Genomic DNA, 23,710 nt, shown 5'->3' on the forward strand with positions numbered 1-23,710 from the left:
TGACTTTTTGGTTTTGGTTTTTGGTGGGTGCAGGATTGCTGTAAGAAAGGCATACCTGTCAGCTCTAACATGATTTGAGAAAAAGCACAGTCATTATATGACAACCTGAAGCAAAAGGAAGGTGAAGGATCTAAAGCTGGAGAATTTCCTCAGCCTACTCAAGCAAAGGATGACCTGATAATTTTCGAAAGGGGTTTGGCTCAAAAAATGTCACGATAACAGGAGAACAGCTTCTGTCAACCAAGGGGCCAGCAGATGAGCTCCCAGATGCCATTAAGAAAGTTATTGAGGAGAATGGATATCTGCCTGAACAAGTTTTTAATGCAGACAACTGTGCCACCAAGGACATTTATTAGGAAGATAAGCGAGCACCAGAATTTAAGGCAGAAAGGGATAGGCTAACTCTCCTATTTTGTGCAAATGCAGTCGGGTTTATGATTTGGACTGCTCTTATCTAAAAAGTTGCTAACCCCCAGTCCTTGAAGGGAAAATATAAATACCAGCTGCCAGTCTTTTGATTGTATAACAAGAAGGCCTAGACAAGAACTCTTTTCCTGGACTGGTTCCATCTATGCTTCAGGTTCAGGAAGTACCTTGCCAGTAAGGGACTGCCTTTTATTTTGATATTGGACAGTGCCCTTGGCCACCCAGAACCCCGTGGGTTCAACACCAAAGGCATAGAAGTGGTCTACTTGGCCCTAAACACAATGTGTGTAATTCAGCCTCTAGACCAGTGACCATAGGAACCTTAAAGGTTCATTATACATGGCATTCTTTGGAAAAAATTGCCAGTGCTATGGAAGAGAATCTCAACAGAGAAAACGTGAAAGTCTGGATGGATTACACCATTGAATATATCATTGTTATAGAAAAAGCTATGAAAGTCATCAAACCCAAAACAATAAATTCCTGCTGGAAAAAAGCTGTGTTCAGATGTTGTGTATGACTTCACCGGAGTTTTGACAGAGCCAGTCAAAGAAATCATGAAAGAGATCATGGATGTGGCTATAAAGGTTGATGGTGAAGGGTTTCAAGGTACGGATCTTGGAGAAATTCAAGGGCTAATAGATACCAAACCAGAGAAATTAACAGAACATGACTCGACGGAGATGAGTGCTTCTTAACCACTGCCAGACAATGAAGAAGACGTAGAAGCAATGTCAGGAAACAAATTGACATTAGACAGTCTGGCAAAAGGGTTCTGGTTATTCAAGACTGTTTATGACTTATTTTATGAAATGGGCCCTTCTATGATATGTGCACTGTAACTGAAGAAAGTGGTGGAAGGAGGATTGGTATTGTGTGGAAACATTTTTAGAGAAATGAAAAAACAAAAAAGTCAGACAGGAATTACAGTGTATTTCCTTAAAGTTGCACCAAGTGTGTCTGCCTCTCCTGTTTCCCCTGCCTTCCCTTCCACCTCCTCCACCTCTTCTGCCTCTGCCACCCCTGAAACAACAAGACCAACCTCTCCTCTTTCTCCTCCTCCTCAGCCTGCTCAATGTGAAGAGACAAGGATGAAGACCTTGATGATGATCCACTTCCCCTTAATGAATAGTAAATATAGTTCCTCTTCCTTATGATTTTTTAAATAACATTTCCTTTTCTGTAGCTTACTTTAAGAATACAATATATAACACATAACATGTATGACATATATAACATATTACATGTAAAATATGTGTTAATTGACTGTATCAGTAAGGCATTTGGTCAGCTGTAAGCTATTAGTAGTTAAATTGTGCGGGAGTAAAAAATTATACATGGGTTTTTGACTGCGTGGAGGGTCAGCACCCCTGACCCCCATGTCGTTCAAGGGTCAACTGTATTTTTAAAGTATATAATTTTATTACTTTTGACATAGTATATACCCATGAAACCATCACCACAATCAAGATAATGAACATACCCATCACGCTGAAAAGTTTCTGTGTTCCCTTTTGAGTATATTTTCTAAATTGTTACAAAGAGGAAAAGACTAGTTCTGGATTAAATAGTCTTATATTTAACTAGTCCATAACTAAACAGAGTTTTCACTGTCATTTAGATTAAAATGATAACACTACTAAAGTTTAAGAAAGAGATTCTGATACATGATTTGTATGGTTCCTCCTGCCTTCGTATTATAATAAAGAATTGAGTGTTTTCTCAGAGATACAGAATGCTGCCTGTGACTTCTTTTTTATCTCTTCATTTCTTTGCTCAGGGGTCACAGTTATTGATAAACCATTATGAGCCTGAAGGACATTTTCAGCATATTTATACATGAGAAACAGCCTTCAACAAGTATTTGTGAAGTGACTGAGAATCTAGCACTTCTCCAAACTTGTAGCTGCACTTTAAGTCTCAGCAGAAGATAAGATCGTCTGCCTTTATAGGCCTCGGATACTGAAGATTATTTTTGGTAGAAGCACCGTGTAGGCTTTTTCTGCAATGAGCAGCAGCTGACTGAATTTTCATAAGAAACTTGGACTGCAGGACTTAATCTGTAGTCTTTAGACAACAGTTGCTTTCATAAAGACTAGTTCTTATCAACCTTGAATGACTACAGATTATTTTGTGGAGGAGGATGAAGTAATGTGTGTTCTTGTAAAATTAAATTTTATCTTTATTTCTTCTAAAAATCTGTATACCAGGAACTGAAAATCTTTGAACAGATATTAAAATCTACGTAAGTATACAAACTAGTTGAGGGATAAACTGTTTGCTTTTATAAAATAACTTTGATTACATGAATATAATAAATTATGTGCATATAAATGTGTGTCTATATGCTTTCCTTTAAATATGTTTGAAAAGATGTTTGAAACTTGATTATACTATTTATAATTGGCACAGTACTTTGAATTATGCCAGTACTACATTGTAAAACAGAGTTGTATTTTTTGATATTTAACAATGCTTAACACTTTAAATGCCACTTCCGAGGAATGGACCTGGTGTAACACACTTGAATATGTGTGATGCCAAACTTTTTAAAATACAATATAAATTATGCTTATTTATTATTTTCTTTAGTTTAATCTTGGTCATGTTTTGGTGTGTATTTTTAATTTTTTTTTCTTTAACACTTTGGCATGAACATTACTGCAGGTTTTTGATGAATATAATGAATGTATGGAATTCAACTGAATTTGCATGGTCTTTGGAATTTTTTCTGTGTGTATACATTTAGCTGCTATTAACAGAAGAGAGAACTTTCTGTGAGTAGCCATGTGTGTTGATCAGATACAGTTTTTCTGAGATCTTCAATTAATCTCACTTTAAAAATGACCAAAACATGTCTTTCTTGAATTATCTTTGAATAAAAGTTTCTATATTATTTGTTTCACAGTGTTCTTGATTTTTATCTATTTAGTTTTGTGTTAAAGTTTCCTGTTAGTTTTTTTGCTCTTTTATAAAGTGTGTATTTTGTCACTTCACAAATCTGCATTTTTAATTTATTGCCAAAGTGACCTGACCTCTACACGACAAAACTATTAAATGAATAACTGAAGTCAATAAAAATGGTTCTTTCCAAAGAAAAGTAACCTCAACTATCAAGGAGAGGTCTGTCAAGCATTGGTAAAATTTAAACTTTTTATATTTTTGTGTCCCTGATATGGGTAGGGGATGAGATAAGGATAAAACAAGTAGCATTAGACCAAAAAGAAAGTCAAAGAAAAAAAATACCTACTCCAAAGTAACTGAGAAATAAACTGTGGTTTTGATACCAAATAAAAGGAATTGGCTGGGCGCGGTGGCTCACGCCTGTAATCCCAGCACTTTGGGAGGCCGAGGCGGGCGGATCACGAGGTCAGGAGATTGAGACCATCCTGGCTAACACGGTGAAACCCCATCTCTACTAAAAATACAAAAAAATTAGCCGGGTGTGGTGGCAGGCGCCTGTAGTCCCAGCTACTCGGGAGGCTGAGGCAGGAGAATGGCGTGAACCCGGGAGGCAGAGCTTGCAGTCAGCTGAGATTGCGCCACTGCACTCCAGCCTGGGCGACAGAGCGAGACTCCGTCTCAAAAAAAAAAAAAGGAATTGAGGAAATAGGAACAGTGGAGTCAGGTAGGCAGCTGAGGTGCTGGACACAGCAGAGGAAGGGAAGAAGGGGAAGGAGGAGGTGATAGGATATTGTGACCATTCCTCAGGAATTAAAAAAGTTGGCATGAGCTGTTGCTAGACCAGTTGATAATCAAGAGGAAAGATTGCTATGATAACATTTCGATTCAAATTTAAACACGGAACCACATTTAATACTTAGTTCAACTTTCCATTATAAAAGAATTTAATCAGAAAAAGCCTATGCTCAGTTGATGAAAACATGAATTTCTGCCTTAGTGTGGCCTTATAGCACATCATTGTCAACAAACATGTTGAAGGTCTAATGAACTTGGAGTAGTCGGCTGTTTCTGACAGAGGCACCAAGAAAAATGTATGAGGTCTCTTGTCTTTCCTGATCACTTCCAAACACTAATGTTCTATGAAACTGTATGAATCTATCAATTAAAGATTTATCTGAAAAATCTTAAAAGCTTTTCTTAAAATATCTCAGCCTATTAAAGTAACAAAGACTTAACTACATAGCATGTCAAATACCTCTATCTTTACTTTCTTAATCTTTGAAGCTTTAATAGCTATACTATAATTGCCAAGGTTTGTCAGTAGCTGGATTCATATCTATGATTTCAGAGACTTTAGACATACCTCCTTCCCCTATGCCAACCTTTGTCTTTCCAGTTTGAAATTTTTTTTAAAGGCGTATGGAAGTGTTCTCAGCCTGTTCCATTATTGTATGAAAAATAAGAAGTTAAGGCAGAGAGGTGTCTTAGAAATCCTGCCAAGGAAGCAGCCCCAGGTTTGAGCAGAGTTCAAGGCTGGATCCACATACCTGCGTTGTGAAGCAACTTGTCTGCCTGCTTTGTTAGGATGTATGCCTCCTTGGCTGAAAGCGGTGATGACTATGGTTAAGGTGGATGGTGTATTTACTGTCAGAAGAGTATCAGTTCTCTCCCTTTCTTACGGAGTCTGGTATATGATTCCTGGTATTTATTATCTCTTTATCGTTCCTCATAGCATAAGAACCCAGGTATTTGTAATCCTAACTGCTGATACGTTATGAGACTTATGAGGTGTAAAAGGGTCACATGATATTACATAGCAGTGTGCTGACACCATCTTGTTTCAGTTTTGTCTTAAGCAGATTGCCTCCTACTGACTTCCATGGCTGCCAGTGTCTCATTTTGGAGAGGAGGCTACGTTGGAGAATGGAACTATACTTTGAGTCAAGATTCTGGGATTCTAATCCTGGCTTTAAGGAAAAAAGCCGTGTGGTATATTGGAAAGCCCATGGGCATAGAAACAAAAGGGTTCTGGGTTTGCAGCTCCCTCTATCAATTGCTAGCTGTGACTTTCAACACATTACTTAACCTCTAACCCTTATTTTGTTTTTAAAATGGCAATAGTAGTGTCTGTGTCACAAGGTTATTGTTGCGTTTGAAAGAAATGATGCATGTTAATATGCTTGAAATTCAGAGGGCCCTCAATAAATTACAGCCATTGTTCCCTGAGCCCCCTGTTAATCTTCATTATAGGGAAATAAGTGAGTTGAGCTGCTGCATCAGCATTTTTTTCCAGCTCTAAGCCTTCAAGGTTTAAAATAATGTGACCCCTCCATACACCTACACCTGCTCTGATTTAGAAAATGTAATACTGTGGTAGAATTCCAGATCAGAAATAATTGCTGACATTTGCTGATCATATCTTGTATGCCAGAGACTGTGCAAAGGGCTTTACATACGTTATCTCATGTAATCATCATAAATAACTCTTCCAGGTGTAGGTATTATTATTTTACAGAAGTACCAGATAAGACAGAGAAGTAACTTATCCACTGCTAATAAAATGCCAAGTTACGTGTGGCCCGATAGTGTGTGCTATTGATGCTTACCTGATAGAGGATGGCAGGTTTGGGCAGAGAGAAAAGTTGGGTGGCAGTGCAGTCATCACACAACAAATAGGATGGGGAGCTCTGGAGCTGGGATGGCCAAGCAAAGTAGCCCTACATTGGTTTAAAGGCTTTTATGCCCCTGTTTCAACCAGTTAACTTGACTAGCTGTTGCCCAGAAAGGGGGTATACCCGTGGGGAGAGGTGCTTCTCTTTGGCAGTACTCAGCAGCTGGAGGAATGCCTGCTTAGGTCTTGAAGAGGGGGATCTGGGTGGTGTGCCACGGCATCCACTAGAGGACCAACAGATTCATATGCCCACTGCACAGTATACGCTGAGACAGCAGGATTTGCAGCAGAGAAAGAGTCTAGTGATGTCAAGAGGAGATGGGAGGAGACCCTAAAATTCATCTCTCTGAGGAGTTCTATGCTGGGGCTTTTAAGGGGATCCTGGAGGGCAAGGGGCTGGAAAATTAGGGCCCTTGATTGGCTGGGATAAGGGGGATGAAATCATCAGGATGTGGGAACTGCATTCTTTGGTTAGTCAGCTCCTTGTGGTCCTTCAGACCAGCTGAGTCAGTAGTTTCATCAGTATGAAGGACCTGAAAGGTTATCTCAAAGCACAAACTTAACGTTTCATAATGTTCAAGTTGTTGTCTATAGAGCAGTTAGGGAAAACTATAACCTTGTAACAGAGTCTACATGATTCTGAAGCAATAGGCAAACAATTATGAGGAAGGGGTCAGACAGCAAGCTGACCTAATTATTAATCCTCAGTGTGCTGCAAGCTTGGTTTAATTTCGTTCCCCCCACCCCTTTTTCCAGATTAATTTCATAAAGTATATAGGGACCGTTTCAGACACCACTGTAAAGGTATCCTAAACACAGGGCTGACAACCAAGGGACAGATCCCATTTCATTTGACGTGACCTCTGTCATGATACTTCACAAAGAATGTGTGTGCCAAACATGAGGGATAGACGAACGAGTACAGGACACACAATCTAAAAAAGACACTTTTCAAGAGGGAACTTCCTCAAGGAGATAGTACCTGAATTGATGGGGCGGCATGGAGATGGCTGATTATTCCAGGCAGAAGGGCCAGTTTGAGCAAAAGCATGGAGAAGTGAAACAATAGTATTCTGTTTTCAGAAGATGTATATATTTGACACAATATACACATAATCAAAACATCATGTGTGCGCCGTAAACACAATTTTTGTCAATTATACCTTAACAAAGAAGGAGGAAAAAGGGCCTTCACTAGCCCAAATGCCCCTGTGCGGTTTTTTCTTTAAAGGCACCTTTTCCGTTAAGCGAAAGTTTTAGTATATTATCACATCTGTACACAGTTTTATTATTATACCCCAGTACACAATATTTTAATGTTGAGAGATGGTGTAAACTGAGCTTAGAGCTGCAAAGACCTGCGTCAAGCCCCCCCCCCCCCGGCCCCGCCCCCGGGCACTCATCGTCCAGCACGGCAATTGCAACAGCACCTGGGCGTCCTCAACCCATGTAGCGAGGTCAAGGTCCTGGGAGCCGAAATCTCCCTCGATGTTCAATCTGTTTAAATCTTTCCCAGCCTCTATTTCTCATCTGCAAAATGACGATAATAGCATTTACAATTCTCCGTTTTCAAAATGCAGGGATTTATTAAAGGATACGTAGGCTGGGGAAACAAGGGAGACGAAAGATTTAAATCTAAAAGGTAGATCAGAAAAAGGAAGGCAAGGGTGTCTAGAAACACAAAACAGTCAACACAGATTTTAAGACTCATTTACACTCTTTTCTTCCCGGGTTTGGGAGTTGCGGCTGCTACACAGGTCACATTTGAAATAAAAGTCCTGGGACGGCGGCTGGCGCGACACTGTCTCCCCCGCACAGCGCAGGATCTGACTGAGAAATCTGCCTGGACCTCAATTGCCAAAGCGACTCCGCGCGGCAGGGCGAGGCGGCCATCCGTCTGTGCCCGCCCCCTCACGCCGTGACGCGCTCTCACGCTTCCCCGCCTCCGGGCGCTCCGCGGCGCCGGCCATTGGCTGGCCCTGCGGGTCTCACTATCCTCACTCCATCCGCGGAGCCAATGGCTGGGACCGCCAGGGGCTCGTTAACGCGAGTCACACGATGTCGGTAACTGCACAGACCAATCACCGCGTCGAGAAGGCGGGGCGTGAGCCCTCGCAGGCCAATAACGACAGGACGGACCGCCCGGCCCACCCGGCTCCACCCCCGAGCCAGGCCAGGCAGCTTCCGAGGTCGCTACACCTGGCCGATCCTGGGTGACGGTGGCCGGCAGTCATCTCGCGGCCGTTCAGGTGAGGGGGTCGGGGGAGTGGCTCGTGAGCGAGGAAGGGGGAGCAGGCGGGCTCCCACCCGGTGCTCCGTGAGATCGAGGGGAGCGGGTTCGGGGTGCGGATGCGCGCGCTGGGCGGGACGCTGGCAGTGGTACCCGAGAGGGAGCGGAGGGAGACTGGAGTGAAGGTGGGCCTAGGGTAAGGTACGTGCTAGAAAGGAGGAAAACGGATGAAAACAGAGTGAAATTCTTAACTGAGGGAACTAGGCTAGAGCATATTTCTTACCCTTTAAAGAGTGTTGTCTTCGGGACACGGGACGTAGAAGACAGTTGCAGCACACGGTGATAGACTGGCGAAAGTTATACAAAAGCAGGAAACACTAGAAGGAGGTAAGATGTAATGTGCTTTGGGAGTAGTGGGGTTGGGAAGGGCGTCCGAGAGAAGGTTACTGAAGGATGACTAGGAGTTGGATGGGACGACATCACCTGTAAGGGAACGATATTTCCGTGGGCAGAGAGGAATGAAGCAGTAGCAACCATGAGTGATCAGATACTGCAAAAATGTGAAGTATAGGATGGCGAGAATGTAAGAAATGAAGAGTGAAGAAGTCTGGAAGGGCCTCGTGAGAATCAATCAGTGGAGCTTGATCTTTATGCTTAGGGCAAGCGCTCCCTTGAACTTTGAGTGTTTTAAGGAGGTTATCTCTGATGTTTAGATTTATATAGATCCCGGCATTGCATCTTAGAGATAAGGTTTAAGAAGGGCAAGCTTGGAGGCAGGACAAGTCCAGAAAATGAAGGAGCTGGTGAAATCCGTGTTAAAGTGCCAAAGGACAGAGACTGGCTGACAGCTAAACGAGGTTTCTGAGAATCCACAAATAACTAAATTTATCTAGTCAGCCTGCTCCAGAGCAGGCTTCCAGTCATTTAGGTTGCCCAAGAATGAGTACAGGAAAAGGAAATTCGATTTTCCAAGACCTTGTTTCCCCTCTCCTCTTTAATTCCTTGTTCAGTTAGCAACAGTATATCCATTTCCTCGCTCCTTTGTGAAAAGTAAATTCCTGAATGTTAACTAAACCAAGTGTTTCTAAATTGGGTAAGAGTTTGAAGACTTAATAATTAAGACAGCAGAGATGGGAAAGACTTAAAACGTTATGTCTGAGAATTGGGCATTAAAGGAGGCCTAGTATTTGGGCGGGGGTTGCGAGGAGCACATACTGAACCTTTGGACCTGTTGAGTGAGTTCATGTGCCTCTGAACTCTCTGATTGGATATGACCAGTAAACTTGGAATAATTATATCCTGGAGTTTAGGGGAGAGGGCTAGAGATAGAGAGGATGGCTATCAGCGTATTTTTAAAACAGAAAATAGTTAAGATCACCCAAGACAATCTGGAATCGTTAGAAGGGAGTAAGGAAGGCATTGTTGGGAAACTTTCCAGCTTCGATTCTCATATTCTTTCTAAGCTCCTGGTTGAGTCTTTGGAGTTGCTGTTCTGTGTATGCAAAACCCCTCCCTCGACCCTCTGTCCCTCACTCTATTTTTTAATTTGTCACCTCCCTCTCCTGTTCTAGGTCTCAGTTTAGATGGCACCTTTCTCTAGAAGTTCATAGCACTGTGTATTCCCCCCTTTATTCTTATCACATAATTTTTGATGATTTGGACACTAGTTGTTTTTCCTCACTAAATTTTATGTTTTATGAACTCAGGGGTAAAGGCAGCAGCTAGCACAATGAATGCACAATACTTGTCAGAGTGAATGCATTTGAGTTCCAAGAACCAAGGAAAGGCAGTATTTCAAGAAGAGAAGTATCAAATCTTCCAGATGAGTCAAATAAAATAAACTCCAAAAAAAAAGGTTTATTGGATTTGGCAGCTGGAGATCCATAGCGATTTTTTTTTTTTTTTTTTTTTTTTTTTTGAAGCGGAGTCTCACGCCCAGGCTGGAGTGCAGTGTCGTGATCTCAGCTCACTGCAACCTGAGCCTCCCAGGTTCAAGCGATTCTCCTGCCTCAGCCTCCCCAGTAGCTGGGATTACAGGCATGCGCCACCACACCTGGCTACTTTTTTTGTATTTTTTTGGTAGAGATGTTTCACCATATTGGCCAGACTGGTCTCGAACTCCTGACCTTGTGATCCGCCCACCTCAGCCTCCCAAAGTGCTGGGATTACCAGCGTGAGCCACCGCACCTGGCCTCCTTAGTGATTTTAGTAAGAGTAAGTTCAGCGCAGTGATGACAATAGAATGCAGATTGCAGTTGCTAGAATATAAACAGGAAATAAGAAGATAAAGACAATTCATGTGGAATACCTTTTCATAGGGCTTAGGTAAACTATAGGAATTATTCTCCTTGTACTCTAATACTTATTATGGGTTTTATTTATAATTATAGTATAATACAATGGATGAGTGCATGGCTTCCCCACTTAGCATTTGTTAAGTTAAGCATTAACTTCACATTAAGCATTTGTTAATGCCCGAAGCATTAGACTTCGGGCAGGTTGCTTAATCTTTCTAAACCTCAGTTATTTTATCTATAAAATGGGGATAAAATAATACCTACCTCACGAAGGTGTGGTAAAGATTAAAGTTCAAATGTAGAGAGCATGTAGCATGCTTTGGACACAGTTCTTGGCACAGAAAGTGCCCAATAATTGTTAGTTTCTTGTAGCTATCACATGTCAGGTCCTGTGCTAAGTGCTTTATATGCATTACCTCTTGGACTCATTGGAAGACCTACTGTTTTAATTTTTGCTGCTGATAAAATGCATCACAGAGAGGTTACCTAATTTGCCCAAGGTCACAGGACAGGACTAGTAAGTGGTCTTGGTTCATTATTGTCAAATTTACTAATCACCTTGAGAAAAATTAAGATTGGATGGTTGTCTTATTTTACAACTTAGAAGATGGTTTAAGACATTTTGGTGCAGGTGGGGAGCCAGATTGCAAGTAGCTCAGTGAATTGTGTGGGTGGGTTAAGCAATCTTTTTTTTTTTTTTTTTTTGAGACAGAGTTTTGCTGTTGGTGCCCAGGCTAGAGTGCAATGGCAGCTTACTGAAACCTCCACCTCCTCAGTTCAAGCGATTCACCTGAACTCCTGACCTTAGGTGATCTGTCCGCATCAGCCTCCCCAAGATGCTGGGATTACAGGCGTGAGCCACCACGCCCAGCTGAGTTAAGCAATCTTTATGTAGAGCCCTCCTTTGAGAAAGAAGTTGATTGGTTCAAAGAAAGATAAATGGGACAGTGGCTTGGAAGAGGTAATGGAGGCTAGGATGGTGTTTATCAACAAAGGAAGATGTAGGCTGGGCGCAGTGGCTCACACCTGTAATCCCCACACTTTAGGAGACTGAGATGGGAGGATCACTTGAGTTTAAGACCAGTCTGGGCAACATAGGGTGACCTCTGTCTTCACAAAAAATAAAAATAAAAAAATTAGCCAGGCGTAGTGGCATGTGCCTGTGGTCCCAGCTACAAGGGGCTGAGGTGGGAGGATTACTTGAGCCTGGGAGGTCGAGGCTGCAGTGAGCCATAATTGCGCCACTGCACTCCAGCTTGGGTGACAGAGTGAGACCCTGTCTCAAAAAAAAAAAAAGACAAGACGTGAATGTGTTTTTAGACCTGAGGGAATGGATTCCATGAAGGGAGAAGGACAAAAGATGAGAAAGGATAAGTGATGGACAAGTTCTTGAGGTAAGATAAGAACACAGGAAGACTGGTCAGTCTTAGAGGAAAGAATGAATGAGCAAAGAAATTTTAAGGCTTGTAATGACACAGGATGGAACACTATAGCCACTGTGGTGTAAGTCATTTAAGATGAGTAGGACAGAAGAAGGACGGCATGAAGTGAATTCAGATGCCTGAAGGAGGAGTTGGCTAGGTTCATAATATTCCTTCTGTAGAATGGGATAAAAGGTCAATTTGACAGGTGCTGGGGAAGGGGACTTCTAAAGCACTATTTAGAATGCTTCTGAGGCTTTAAAATACTCATTTTTAAAATGGTCCAAAAAAATTCATAAATTAGAAGCAGCAGTGGTGAACATTTTTAGGAAAGTGACTCTTGAAAAGTTTATTTTTTGGTTAGTGAGCTATTGAGTTTATTTATTAGGTAAGTAGAACATGCTCATTTAAAAAGTTTAAATCCTGCAAAAGACATAAGTCAGATTTTTTTTTCTGTCTTCCATAACACTATTTCCTACCCCGCCATGCTCTGTCTTCCATAACAGTCTCCCCTCCCCTACCACACTCTAGTCCATAAAACTATCTCCTAGTCGCCACTCTGTCTTCCAGAACTCTCCCCTACCCCGCCACGCTCTGTCTTCCGTAACACCCTCCCCTACCCCACCACGCTGTCTTCATTAACACTATCTCCTACCCCACCACACACCTCTGTTTTCCTAGAAGTCACCACTGTAAATTTTTCCCTTTGTATCCATATGTACATTTTCTGTTTCTGTGTGTCTCTGTATGTACATATGCATAAAAGGGCATAGATAAAATACATATCCTTTTCAAAAAATCTTAAGTGGGGCTCTTGCTATACATATTATGCTGTAACTTGTTATTTGGATTAACACTGTATCTTAGACATCTTTCTATGTAGAGCGTATAGATCTTCCCTGTTCTTTTAAATGGCTGTATAATTGTCTATGGAAGGACTTAATTCATTTAACCCATACCTTGTTGATGGCTTATTTGCGTTTTGCTTTTATTTTTTCCTCTTTGTTTTTGCTACTACAAGCAATGCTTCCTTCCGTCTTAGTGTATCTGTCTTTGTACCCTTGAATGAGAAAGTTGCTGGATCAAAGGATGTATTCATTTTGAATTATGATAGGTGTTGCTAATTTTTCCTCCAATGATACCCTGATGTATCCCCCCTGCCCACAGTGTATGGTCATGCCTGTTTTCTCACCCTCTTACCAGCACTGGGCACTGAGCACTAATAAACTTTTAAAAATTTGCTACTCAGGCTAAAAGTGTCTCTTTGTTTTAGGGTGCATTTCCTCATTTAATGAAGTCAAGATTCTTCCTTGTTGAAGTGACCATTTGCCTTTATTTTTCTGTGAACTGCTTGTGAATGGCATTTGTCATTTTTCTATTGTCTTTTTAGTCTTTTTTCTAAAGCACACTTTGTAGCCCTTTGTTGTAAAATGTTGGAAATATTTTTCCCAGTTTGTCATTTAATCTTTGACTTTGTTTATGACTGTCTTTCTGTTCCCCAGTAGGAAGTACTTAATTTGTATGTGCTCATATTTGGCAGGCTTTTTCTTTATAGGTTCTTTTGGCTTTAAGTGATACTTTTAAACCCAGCTATTGCTCATTTAAATTAGAAGCTTTTCCATGAGAACCACACTGACGATTTCTTTAAATATAGCTTGAAAAAATTTTTCCCATATTGTTCATTTAGCTATTGTTCTTGAAAACAATGTGTTTTTTAAAGGAATATCTACAAATGGAAATGGTGATGATATCCAGCAAATTTTTTTAAATGGTGTAAAACCATTTGTACTCCTTTAGTAATTTTTTGGTAAAAAGTTTATACTCCTTTAGTAATTACCATTTTTAAAATGATCAGAGGATGCAATTTTTTAACTGTTTTATTTTTTGAAAGCTCATTGTTTAACTTATTATATATGTATTCATTTCTACAGAATTATAAGGCTGTCTGCAGAGATTTGAAAAATGGCAACAAATGAAAGTGTCAGCATCTTTAGTTCAGCATCCTTGGCTGTGGAATATGTGGACTCACTTTTACCTGAGAATCCTCTGCAAGAACCATTTAAAAATGCTTGGAACTATATGTTGAATAATTATACAAAGTTCCAGATTGCAACATGGGGATCCCTTATAGTTCATGAAGCCCTTTATTTCTTGTTCTGTTTACCTGGATTTTTATTTCAATTTATACCTTATATGAAAAAATACAAAATTCAAAAGGTGAGTATAAGGGACTAGAAATAGAATATTATCATTAATGTTGCTGAATGTTTTAAAAGTAAATAGGGCTTTGTTTTGTGAGGCTAAAGCAGTGATATCCAATAGAAATGTGAAGCTACGTATGTAATTTGAAATTTTCTAGTAGAATACGTAGAAAAGGTAAAAAGAAATAAGGAAATTAATTTCATAATGTGTATTATTTAACTCAATAAATGTAAACTATCGCTGGGTGCAGGGTCCATGCCTGTAATTCTAGCACTTTGGGAGGCCAAGGCAGGAGGATTGCTTGAGGCCAGGAGTTCAAGACCATCCTGGGAAACATAGCAAGACCCTGTCTCTACAGAAAGGATACAAAAATACCCAGGCATGGTGATGTAAGTCCTAGCTACTTATGAGGCTGAAGCAGAAGGATTGCACCACTATACTCTAGCATAGGCGACAGAGTGAGACCTTGTCTCAAAAAAATAAGAAATAAATGTAAATTATTATTTCAATCAGTAATCAAATTCTAAAAAATACTTAATGAGATATTTAATAAGTCTTTGCAATCCCGTGTGTATTTTACATTAATTTTAGTCTATCTCAATTTAGACTAGCCATGTTTAAAGTGTTTGGTAGCCACATGTTACTAGTTGCTCCTGAATTGAACAACACAGTCCTAGGTCATTATTGATAATATTTCAAGAATAGTTTGTTAAATTGGGCTTTAAGTAGATGTGATGGTTATCTAACTTAAGTTTGTAAATTTCAATGTTTAAGCTAGCTGGAAAGGAAAGGTATGGTGATTTGTGCATATTTTGCAGTTCACCCCAACTCTGTGTTCCAGCAAATCTAAGGGACTGTTAATACACTATGACCTTCATCAGGGCTATTCAATTTTTTTTTTCCCTAAATATATGGTAGGTAGTTCTGCAGCATTCATATCATCCCAAATAAGGAGGTGATGCTCCTCGTTTCTGGCTATTTGCTTCATTGCACTAAATGTTGAGAGGTCACTATGTACATGACAAGGTGAAATCTAATATGTAGCCTATGAGCTTGATGTGAGAATTTGGAGTAGCTTATTAGAAAGATGAATTATTTGTCAGCATTTGGTAAGCCGATGATAGTTTCTAGTGTTTGCTGTTTACTTTTCATAAAAAGTCATTCCAAACTAAAACTCAAGGGCACACAGTCTTGGTAGAAAGTAGACCACTGAGAGTATTCATCTATGGAAAGTAATTTACATTCACTCAGTACAATTGGCTCTCCATATCCATGGGTTATTGTATCCATGGATCCAACCAACTGCAGATCAGAAATATTCAGGGGAAAAAAATTGTCTATACTGAACATGTACAGTCTTCTTTTTCTTGTCATTATTCAAAATAACAACTATTTATAGAGCATTTGCATTTTATTAAGTATTATAAGTGCCATAGAGATGATTTAAAGTATACGAGAGGATTCGTGTAGGTTATGTCAAATACTATGTCATTTTATATCAGGCACTTGAGCATCTTCAGATCTTGGTATTTGCAGAAAGTCCCAGAACTAATCCCCAAAAGATACCAAAGGACAACTGTGTATATTTTGGATGGCAGTCTGTACACATTCTCTGTTATCATTCTGTTAGTTTCACATCTTCTCCCAGAGTCTCACTTTAAGCAGGTATTAATATTAGTCCTCTCTGGGGATAATGCAGGGGTCAGATGACTGTGGACTCCAGGCCAAAGGAGAAAAGAGCAAAGGGTGAAGGCGAAGGAAATAAAAAATAATGTAACCCAAAGGAGAGTACTCTGCGACCCTCAATTAAGGTCAGAAGTTCCAACGTGCTTTTTAGAAAAGCACCTGCTTTGAAAGGCAGAATTAAGTTTGGATGTCTAAGTTCTAATGCACCTTTAGGGTGATTGTGGCTGTGCTGTGTGTCACCCAATGATTTATTTATAGGGCTCATTCATTGTAATTCATTGTATGGCTGGCCAGGCAAAAGCATCCTTTTTCTCCTTCACTGCACTTTGCAACTGACTCATTGGTTAGAAGTAGTCACCTTTCCAGAGAGACGAAGAGCTTTTACAGGCAAGGGTATTTGAGCAGCTTTAAAATATAGTGTGGCAAAGGAAAGAATAAACTGTAGTCTAGTTGGTCAGAGCTAGTTGTTTATGAACAGATTGAAAGGATGGGTAATTTGACTTCAAGTCTGTACTCAGCAAGTCTTTTTGTTTCATAACCATTAAAGTCCATGCTTTGAGCATTTTTGATAAAAAATGTGATTTTAAATCAGGACTAGTTTTCACAAGTTAAAGGAGTTTTAAAAGAAACCAAAATATCAGTATAAATTAATTACAGGTTTATGCATTTTGAAGGCAGATACCCTGATTAACATTGAGGGTATCAATTGTTTAAGATAAAATATTTGAGAATTATATTTAACATATGCAATAAATGTTTTTATTCTTAAAATTGTCAAAAAGAATAGAAGAAGTTGGTGGTGGTAATGAAATAGTACTAAAGACTTTCTGCTTTCAAACAGAACAGACAACTGGAGAGCTAATGCACATCCTTGCTAGTTAGGGGAAATTTCACAGGAATGAAAAAGTAAAGCAGACTTTGCAGGATCTATTTCTTTCCAAAAAAATCATACATCTTAGTAATTCTCCAAAAATTTTCCTCAAAGATAAATGTACTACAAATAATATTTCTGAAGTTTGTGGCCCTTGTAAAGGTATTCCTTTATATTAAGTACAGTTATGCATAAAGAAAGTAAAATATGGTAAACTTTCATATTGCACTAGGTATAAATTTGTATTGCTGTTTTTGTAACTAATTTATGTATACTCTAAATGGTATAGCATGTGATTTTATTATAGTTGATTAACTTTATAATTTCTGTAACTGCATCGATATCACAGTCTACCTGGGAAATTAAGTCCATTAACCATAGTTGCTGTAGGAGACAGTACTATTGCCAGTTGAAGCCTGAATCCTTCATTTATTTCCTCCCCAATTACAGAGTGGAGGTTTAGAGGAGTGGGGTTAGATAATGCTCAGATTAGAAATACAAAGGCAGTTGTCAGATCCTCCCATTTTATTGTTGAAGAAACTGAGTTGTAAACATCACAAGAGCTAGTTAACTGGTGAGTAGCAGCCCTGATATTAGAGCACAAATCTCTGGATTGATTCTTAGTTCAGTGCTTTTCCTATTTTTGTCAGGAGGATAACCCTTAAAGAATTTCAAGACAGAACTGGATCTGGAGACCTAGATTTTAGTTAGTCCAACTTCTGCCAATAACTGCATGTGTGACCCTGCCAAGCTGGTTGACCTCTTTGGGATTCTGCTGATGCGCAGTAGTTCCCGTACTTTGGATATCGTGGTTCAATTAAAAGAGTTTTGTCGGCAGATATCTGAATTTTTCAGCAGTGACATTTAAAACGAAGCAATAACTGATATTTATTGTCACCATCGTTTTGTAAAACCCAAAGCACTTTTTTTTAAGTGCAGTCCTATAAATTGAATACATTTAGTTAGTTTTTGTTTTGTTTTGTTTTGCTTTGTTTTTTATAGTGGCTTGCTAAGCAAATGGGTATCCTGATGAGGTCTTAGGAACATCTCATGTTGATCTAACTTTTCTCATTTTGACTTGAATCTGTGAACTCCATAATCAGGACACATCTCTGTACTTCTCAACTCAGAGAGTTTATAATTCTGTCATTGGATATGAACAAAAGTGCACTTATTTATTGGAATGAATACCACTGAGTGCCTAGAAGCATCGACTTCCTGTGTAAAAGGCTCCAATGCTTCGTGTACAACTTCTTCAATTGCGGACACCCAACTGTAATCTTAGCATATTATATTTCTTCTTCTCTGAAACTTCTGGTAAAAGAAGTGAAGTGAATGATCTGTGGCAGCAAAGACTGGAGAGTTATTCATTCCATAGTGTTTCTTAGTTTGTTTGAGATCATTATGGCTGGGTGCATCTGTTAACAGTTTCTTCACCTAAAGTAGTGATAGTAGTTGTCAAGAATTTAGGAGACAAAGATTCCTGAGTCTTAGTTATATAAAGTTAACGTAACTGACATAGAATTAAGGTCCAACATAAACAGAGAAAAAATTAGGTCAAGTTAAACTCTGATAGCAGAGACTAATATTAGATATTGTGATTTTTCTTCGTAGGATAAGCCAGAGACATGGGAAAACCAATGGAAGTGTTTCAAAGTTCTTCTCTTTAATCACTTCTGTATCCAGCTGCCTTTAATTTGTGGAACCTATTATTTTACAGAGTATTTCAATATTCCTTATGATTGGGAAAGAATGCCAAGATGGTATGTAGATAAAAATTTGGCTTTTACACCCAATTGTGGCTTATTCAGTTAAGTTATACTTAATGTTTACCCATTTTCTTAATTTTAATTAACGTTTGTTCTAAACTTTGGAAGTAAATAAATAGTAGAAAAGTAAACCATAGTAAAATCTTAAAATGTTTCCATTTTTACATCTTTTAAATATTTTATTGGAAGGTGAGCTTCTAGTATCAGAAGTTTCCATAATGTCTTTTGTATGTTTATATACATATATAAGTGCTTATGTTGACAAAAATATATTACATTTTAAGTTTAAAATGAATGAAATATGAGAATCATTTATGAGGTTTATAGAAATTGTGTTTATATAAACAAAAATATGTATGTGTGTATATATATATATATATACACACACACACATATACACACACATATGTACTCATGCGTCACTTAACAGGGATATCTCTTGAGAAACGTGTCGTTAGGCAAGTTGTGCGAACGTTGTAATGAAATGAAATTGGTCTAGTGGGCACTCTCTTTAACCTTATATCAAGTTATGTAGCTGTATCTGGTGGTTTTGAGAATTTATTTATGAATATATCCAATTAGGTCAACCTGGTAAGTGGGTGGGTGGTTTTATGTAATGTCTCAAGCACTGATCCCAACTGAAAGTCTGGATAGTTTAAGTAAAAATTATTTCTTACACATTACAACATTTTTATCTTTAAGGTATTTTCTTTTGGCAAGATGCTTTGGTTGCGCAGTCATTGAGGATACTTGGCACTATTTTCTGCATAGATTCTTACACCACAAAAGAATATACAAGTATATTCATAAAGTTCATCATGAGTTTCAGGTATGTGAGAGTTATATTTAATTCTTTCTGTTAGAAGCAAAACGTCTATTTTAATTGCCTGAGCATTTTTCTAAAATTGTTGGTGATGTTTTTATTTCCTTTTCCTTTGGCATGATTATTCAGAACAACACACACACATACAAACAAGCCATTTCTACACATTGTCTTCATTATTTAAATTTCATGGTAAATGGAGATCTGAAAGAAAAATATTACATGAAAGTTTGGACTTCCATCCTTGCGGACAGTGCTACACTGGCACAGCTAGAGCCTCACATTGCTAACTCCCACAAAAACAGTAACTTTTATTAGCACTGCTTTTTTTTTTTTTTTTTTTTTGAGACGGAGTTTTGCTCTTGTTGTCCAGGCTGGACTGCAATGGCATGATCTCAGCTCACTGCAACCTTCACCTCCTGGGTTCAAGCAATTCTCCTGCCTCAGCCTCTCAGGTAGCTGGGATTACAGGCATGCGTCACCACACGTGGCTAATCTTGTATTTTTAGTAGAGACAGGATTTCACTATGTTGGTCAGGCTGGTCTCGAACTCCTGACCTCAGGTGATCCACTCGCCTTGGACTCCCAAAGTGCTGGGATTACAGGCGTGAGCCACCGTGCCCGGCCTATTAGAATTGCTTTGATGTAGCTTTGTCAAACTGGTTATGTGAGTATGTTTTGCATTGAGCGTGATTACATGGTGTGCCAAATCAAGCATCTCTTTATTAGAAGAACAAATATAAATACATAAATCAAAAGTAGAGTTCAAGTCAATTATTTAATGCCTTTATCTTAAACCGTCAAAGATAGCAAGATTTTATATCCCTAGGCTTTTGATGTTGAGTAAGGACAAAAGAGTATTTTTATTGAGAATTGATAGTATTATTTATAAGTGTATGACTAGATAAATCATCACTACATATAGAATCAATATAACTTTGTAAAACTTTATGCATAAATAGAATATATGTATTAGTGAAGTTCTCCAGTGAAGCAGAATCACTGGGGTATATATATGCAGAGAGAGATTTATTTTAAGGAATTGGCTCATGCAAGTGTGGGGCTATCAAGACTGAAATCTGTAAAGCAGGCTACAGACTAGAAATCCAGGTAAGAATTGTTGCAGCCTTGGGTCCAAATTCCATGGAGCAGCAAGCTGGAAACTCAGGCAGGGTGTTGGTGTTGCAGTCTTGAGAATCCTTCTTCTTCAGGAAATCTCAGCCTTTGTCCTGAAGGCCTTCAAATGATTGGATGAAGCCCACCCTCATTATGAAGGGTAATCACCTTTACTCAAAGTCTACTGATTTAAATGTTAACAACATCTAAAAAATACCTTCACAACAACATCTAGACTGGTATTTAATCAAACAGTTGGATATCATAGCCTAGCCAAGTTGACACATAAAATTGACCATCACAATAGCTAAGAGATTAAGAATTTCTTATCTGTTTGTTTTAGGCTCCATTTGGAATGGAAGCTGAATATGCACATCCTTTGGAGACTCTAATTCTTGGAACTGGATTTTTCATTGGAATTGTGCTTTTGTGTGATCATGTAATTCTTCTTTGGGCATGGGTGACCATTCGTTTATTAGAAACTATTGATGTCCATAGGTGAGTATTGATTTCTGTTCAGGTATAAAGTATAATGGAATATATTTATTTTCATGGCCATAAGATTATCATATTTCTAAGTGGACTAATAGTAGAAATTAATCTTCTTAATGTTATATTAAGAAAACATAATTGTTGGATAAAAGTTTAAGTAATAGATGTTTTTACATTCTAGCCTATGCTGTTACAATTTTTACAGTGATAATGTGTTATTAGGGCAAATATATATTTAGGACCAGCAATTTCTTTATTCTTCTGTAATAAACCTAAACCTAACTCATATTTGAAAAAAATATCAACGCATTCAGCCTTCATTGAATAAGACTTTCTAATCTCTACTGTTCAGCACTGATAAAAGCACTTGCAAGATGAAACTACTGCTTGTAATACGTACATATTTCAAATGCATCCTTTGTGTTGATTGGAAGACATTTTGTGGTAAATTATTTATATTGAATGCCTTCTTAAATGCTTATCCTAATTGTTCATTATTTTTTAATTGTATGTTCATTGCATTTTGACTTGGGACGTACTTCTGTACTCATGAATGCAGAATATCAAAATTCTAAGAATTATTTTTAAAGTGCTAAAGTAGCAAAATTAATGCTTCTAGTCCCAGGCAGAGAATATTCTTCTGTAGAAAAATTGTAATTGACATTTCTTTCTTTTTTTTTTCTATCCATTGTTTCTTTCTGCCTTCCTTCCTCTAAGCCCCTCAAAGGAAGAGAGGGTTAGAGTGATTCTAATAAGCATAACTGGATGTCTGATTGTAGATAAGTAGTTAGAAATAAAGGAGCATGCTTTAAATGGGACTCTTTTTTGAAGCCATTTGTCTTCTCCCAACTATGGAAAAGTACACTGGTATTTTGCTTAATTGTGGTACATTTGATTCCAACTTGTCATCGCCTAAAAAAGTAAATGAAGTTGCTATACAGGGATTCATGGGCCTGCCCTTTTTAATACTTGATACTAATTTTATGTGACTTTTCCTAAAAAACTTATTTAGTATTTTGGGCTTCATTTACAACTGTTATAGATGATGGTGAGAAAGCTTCCTCTAAAACATAGAAGAAAATTAATTCTTAAAAATCTGTGTCTAAAGATTCATTACTATAATCCCTCTCTTCCATCATTCACATATTTTGTCATAAAATAAATGATTTTCATAGATTTTTTAAGGATTTGTTTTTCTTAGAGTGGTTTCTAGAACATACACCATTTTCTGTGTTTGCTGTTTGTGAACATCTTAGAAATCAAGTGGCCTAGGCAAAGTGGAATGCTATCTAAATTGGTTAATGTGAACACATGATTATTAATAAAAACAACAATTATTTGAGATGTATTTATTCCCTAATAATCTTTATCATTTTTGTTTCAGTGGTTATGATATTCCTCTCAACCCTTTAAATCTCATCCCTTTCTATGCTGGTTCTCGGCATCATGATTTCCACCACATGAACTTCATTGGAAACTATGCTTCAACATTTACATGGTGGGATCGAATGTTTGGAACAGACTCTCAGTATAATGCCTATAATGAAAAGAGGAAGAAGTTTGAGAAAAAGACTGAATAAATATCTCACGTAAACCTTCCTGAAAGATAAACGTTTTCCTGAATTCAGAAACTAGTAGCTAACGTTGCTTCTGGAGAGCAGAAATAAGCATGTCTTCTGGCTACTAAGTGATAAAAAGAACATTAACAACGTTTAATTACCTTCCTAGTGGGAACTTTTTCTACTTTACCTACAAGTTCTATATATGTAGAAATGAATAAATATATATTTAAGTACAGTTTTCATGAGGAAGTTTTAAAAGGCCATGTTCCTAAGCTTCCAAGAAGGTTTTGGGTACTAGAAGTATTAATCTATGGCTTTTCTCCCAGTAAAACCATAGGCCTGAAGTTGACATTGGTCTTTAAATCTTTTAGATATATACTGGTCATTTCAGAAAATTCTTCATAGTCGTATTGGCCTTATATTTAGCTTTTTTTTTTTTTTGAGACGAAGCCACACTCTGTCTCCTAGGCTGGAGTGTAGTGGCACAGTCTCAGCTCGCTGCAACCTCTGCCTCCCAGTTCAAGCAATTTTCCTGCCTCAGCCTCCCAAGTAGCTGGGATTACAGGCACCCGCCACCACGCCCAGCTAATTTTTGTAGAGATGGGGTTTCACGATGTTGGCCAGGCTAATCTCGAACTTCTGACCTCAAGTGATCTGCCCACCTTGGCCTCCCAAAGTGCTGGGATTACAGGTATAAGCCACTGCGCCCGGCCTTTTTAACTTTAAACATGTTTTAGAATTTGCCTAAAGATCAAAATGTCATGGATTGAACCTTATCAATTGATAGCAGTGAGCGACTGAAGTTTCCAAATCAAGAAAAGCCAGCACCAAGAACTTCCATTCTAATCTAGAGCTGACCAGTTTGAGCTGATTCTCTCTTTGAAGAGTCCTTCTTGATTGCAGTGCAGTACTGGCATTTCTGAATGGATGTAAGTGGAGTATTTTAGTCTAAAAGCTTTTCAAATTACTTGAATTTTTTTAAAAATTGAGGAGCTTTATTTCTATTTACCGTTTCATTTTTGTATATCAAATTTCCATTGTCATTAAAAACTGTATCTTGAAACTTTGTGAACTGACTTGCTGTATTTGCACTTTGAGCTCTTGAAATAAATGTGATTTTTGTGTGATTATCTGGTTTCCAGTTTTAAACATTAACTGTCACCTTTTATTCTTAAAATTGAAAGTATAGAAATTATTAAATTATTAAGTTGTACAATAAAAGGATTGGTTTCTATTTTTT

At 38.3% G+C, this 23,710-nt stretch overlaps 2 protein-coding genes across 10 annotated transcripts in view; both read left to right on the top strand.

Annotated features, from left to right (window-relative positions):
- KLHL2 (kelch like family member 2) overlaps positions 1–3,322 on the top strand; it is a 115,857-nt gene extending 112,535 nt beyond the window's left edge. For 6 of the 8 annotated variants that reach the window (XM_055276322.2, XM_063638349.1, XM_055276323.2 and 3 more), the window contains one exon: positions 2,207–3,322. In XM_055276322.2, coding sequence (XP_055132297.1) covers positions 2,207–2,235 — 29 coding nt within the window. In that variant the 3' untranslated portion in view covers positions 2,236–3,322. Of the gene's footprint in view, positions 1–1,493; positions 1,558–2,206 lie in introns of all 8 variants that reach the window. The other 2 variants (XR_008657290.2, XR_010120599.1) reach the window with 1 other exon arrangement.
- Positions 3,323–7,426: 4,104 nt separating this feature from the next.
- On the top strand, positions 7,427–23,600 carry MSMO1 (methylsterol monooxygenase 1). 2 transcript variants are annotated; one of them, XM_055276331.2, is made up of 7 exons: positions 7,427–8,250; positions 8,524–8,618; positions 13,881–14,166; positions 18,323–18,471; positions 19,180–19,306; positions 20,760–20,914; positions 22,293–23,600. In XM_055276331.2, the coding sequence occupies exons 3-7, from the start codon at positions 13,912–13,914 to the stop codon at positions 22,486–22,488; spliced, it is 882 nt and encodes a 293-aa protein (XP_055132306.1). In that variant the 5' UTR covers positions 7,427–8,250; positions 8,524–8,618; positions 13,881–13,911; the 3' UTR covers positions 22,489–23,600. The 2 variants fall into 2 exon arrangements, with proteins under 2 accessions (XP_055132306.1, XP_055132305.1); XM_055276330.2 differs by lacking the exon at positions 8,524–8,618 and having other exon boundaries at positions 8,018–8,250.
- The last annotated feature ends 110 nt before the right edge of the window (positions 23,601–23,710 follow it).

The sequence above is a fragment of the Symphalangus syndactylus genome, chromosome 4 (assembly GCF_028878055.3).
Source record: "Symphalangus syndactylus isolate Jambi chromosome 4, NHGRI_mSymSyn1-v2.1_pri, whole genome shotgun sequence".
Lineage (NCBI taxonomy): Eukaryota > Metazoa > Chordata > Mammalia > Primates > Hylobatidae > Symphalangus > Symphalangus syndactylus.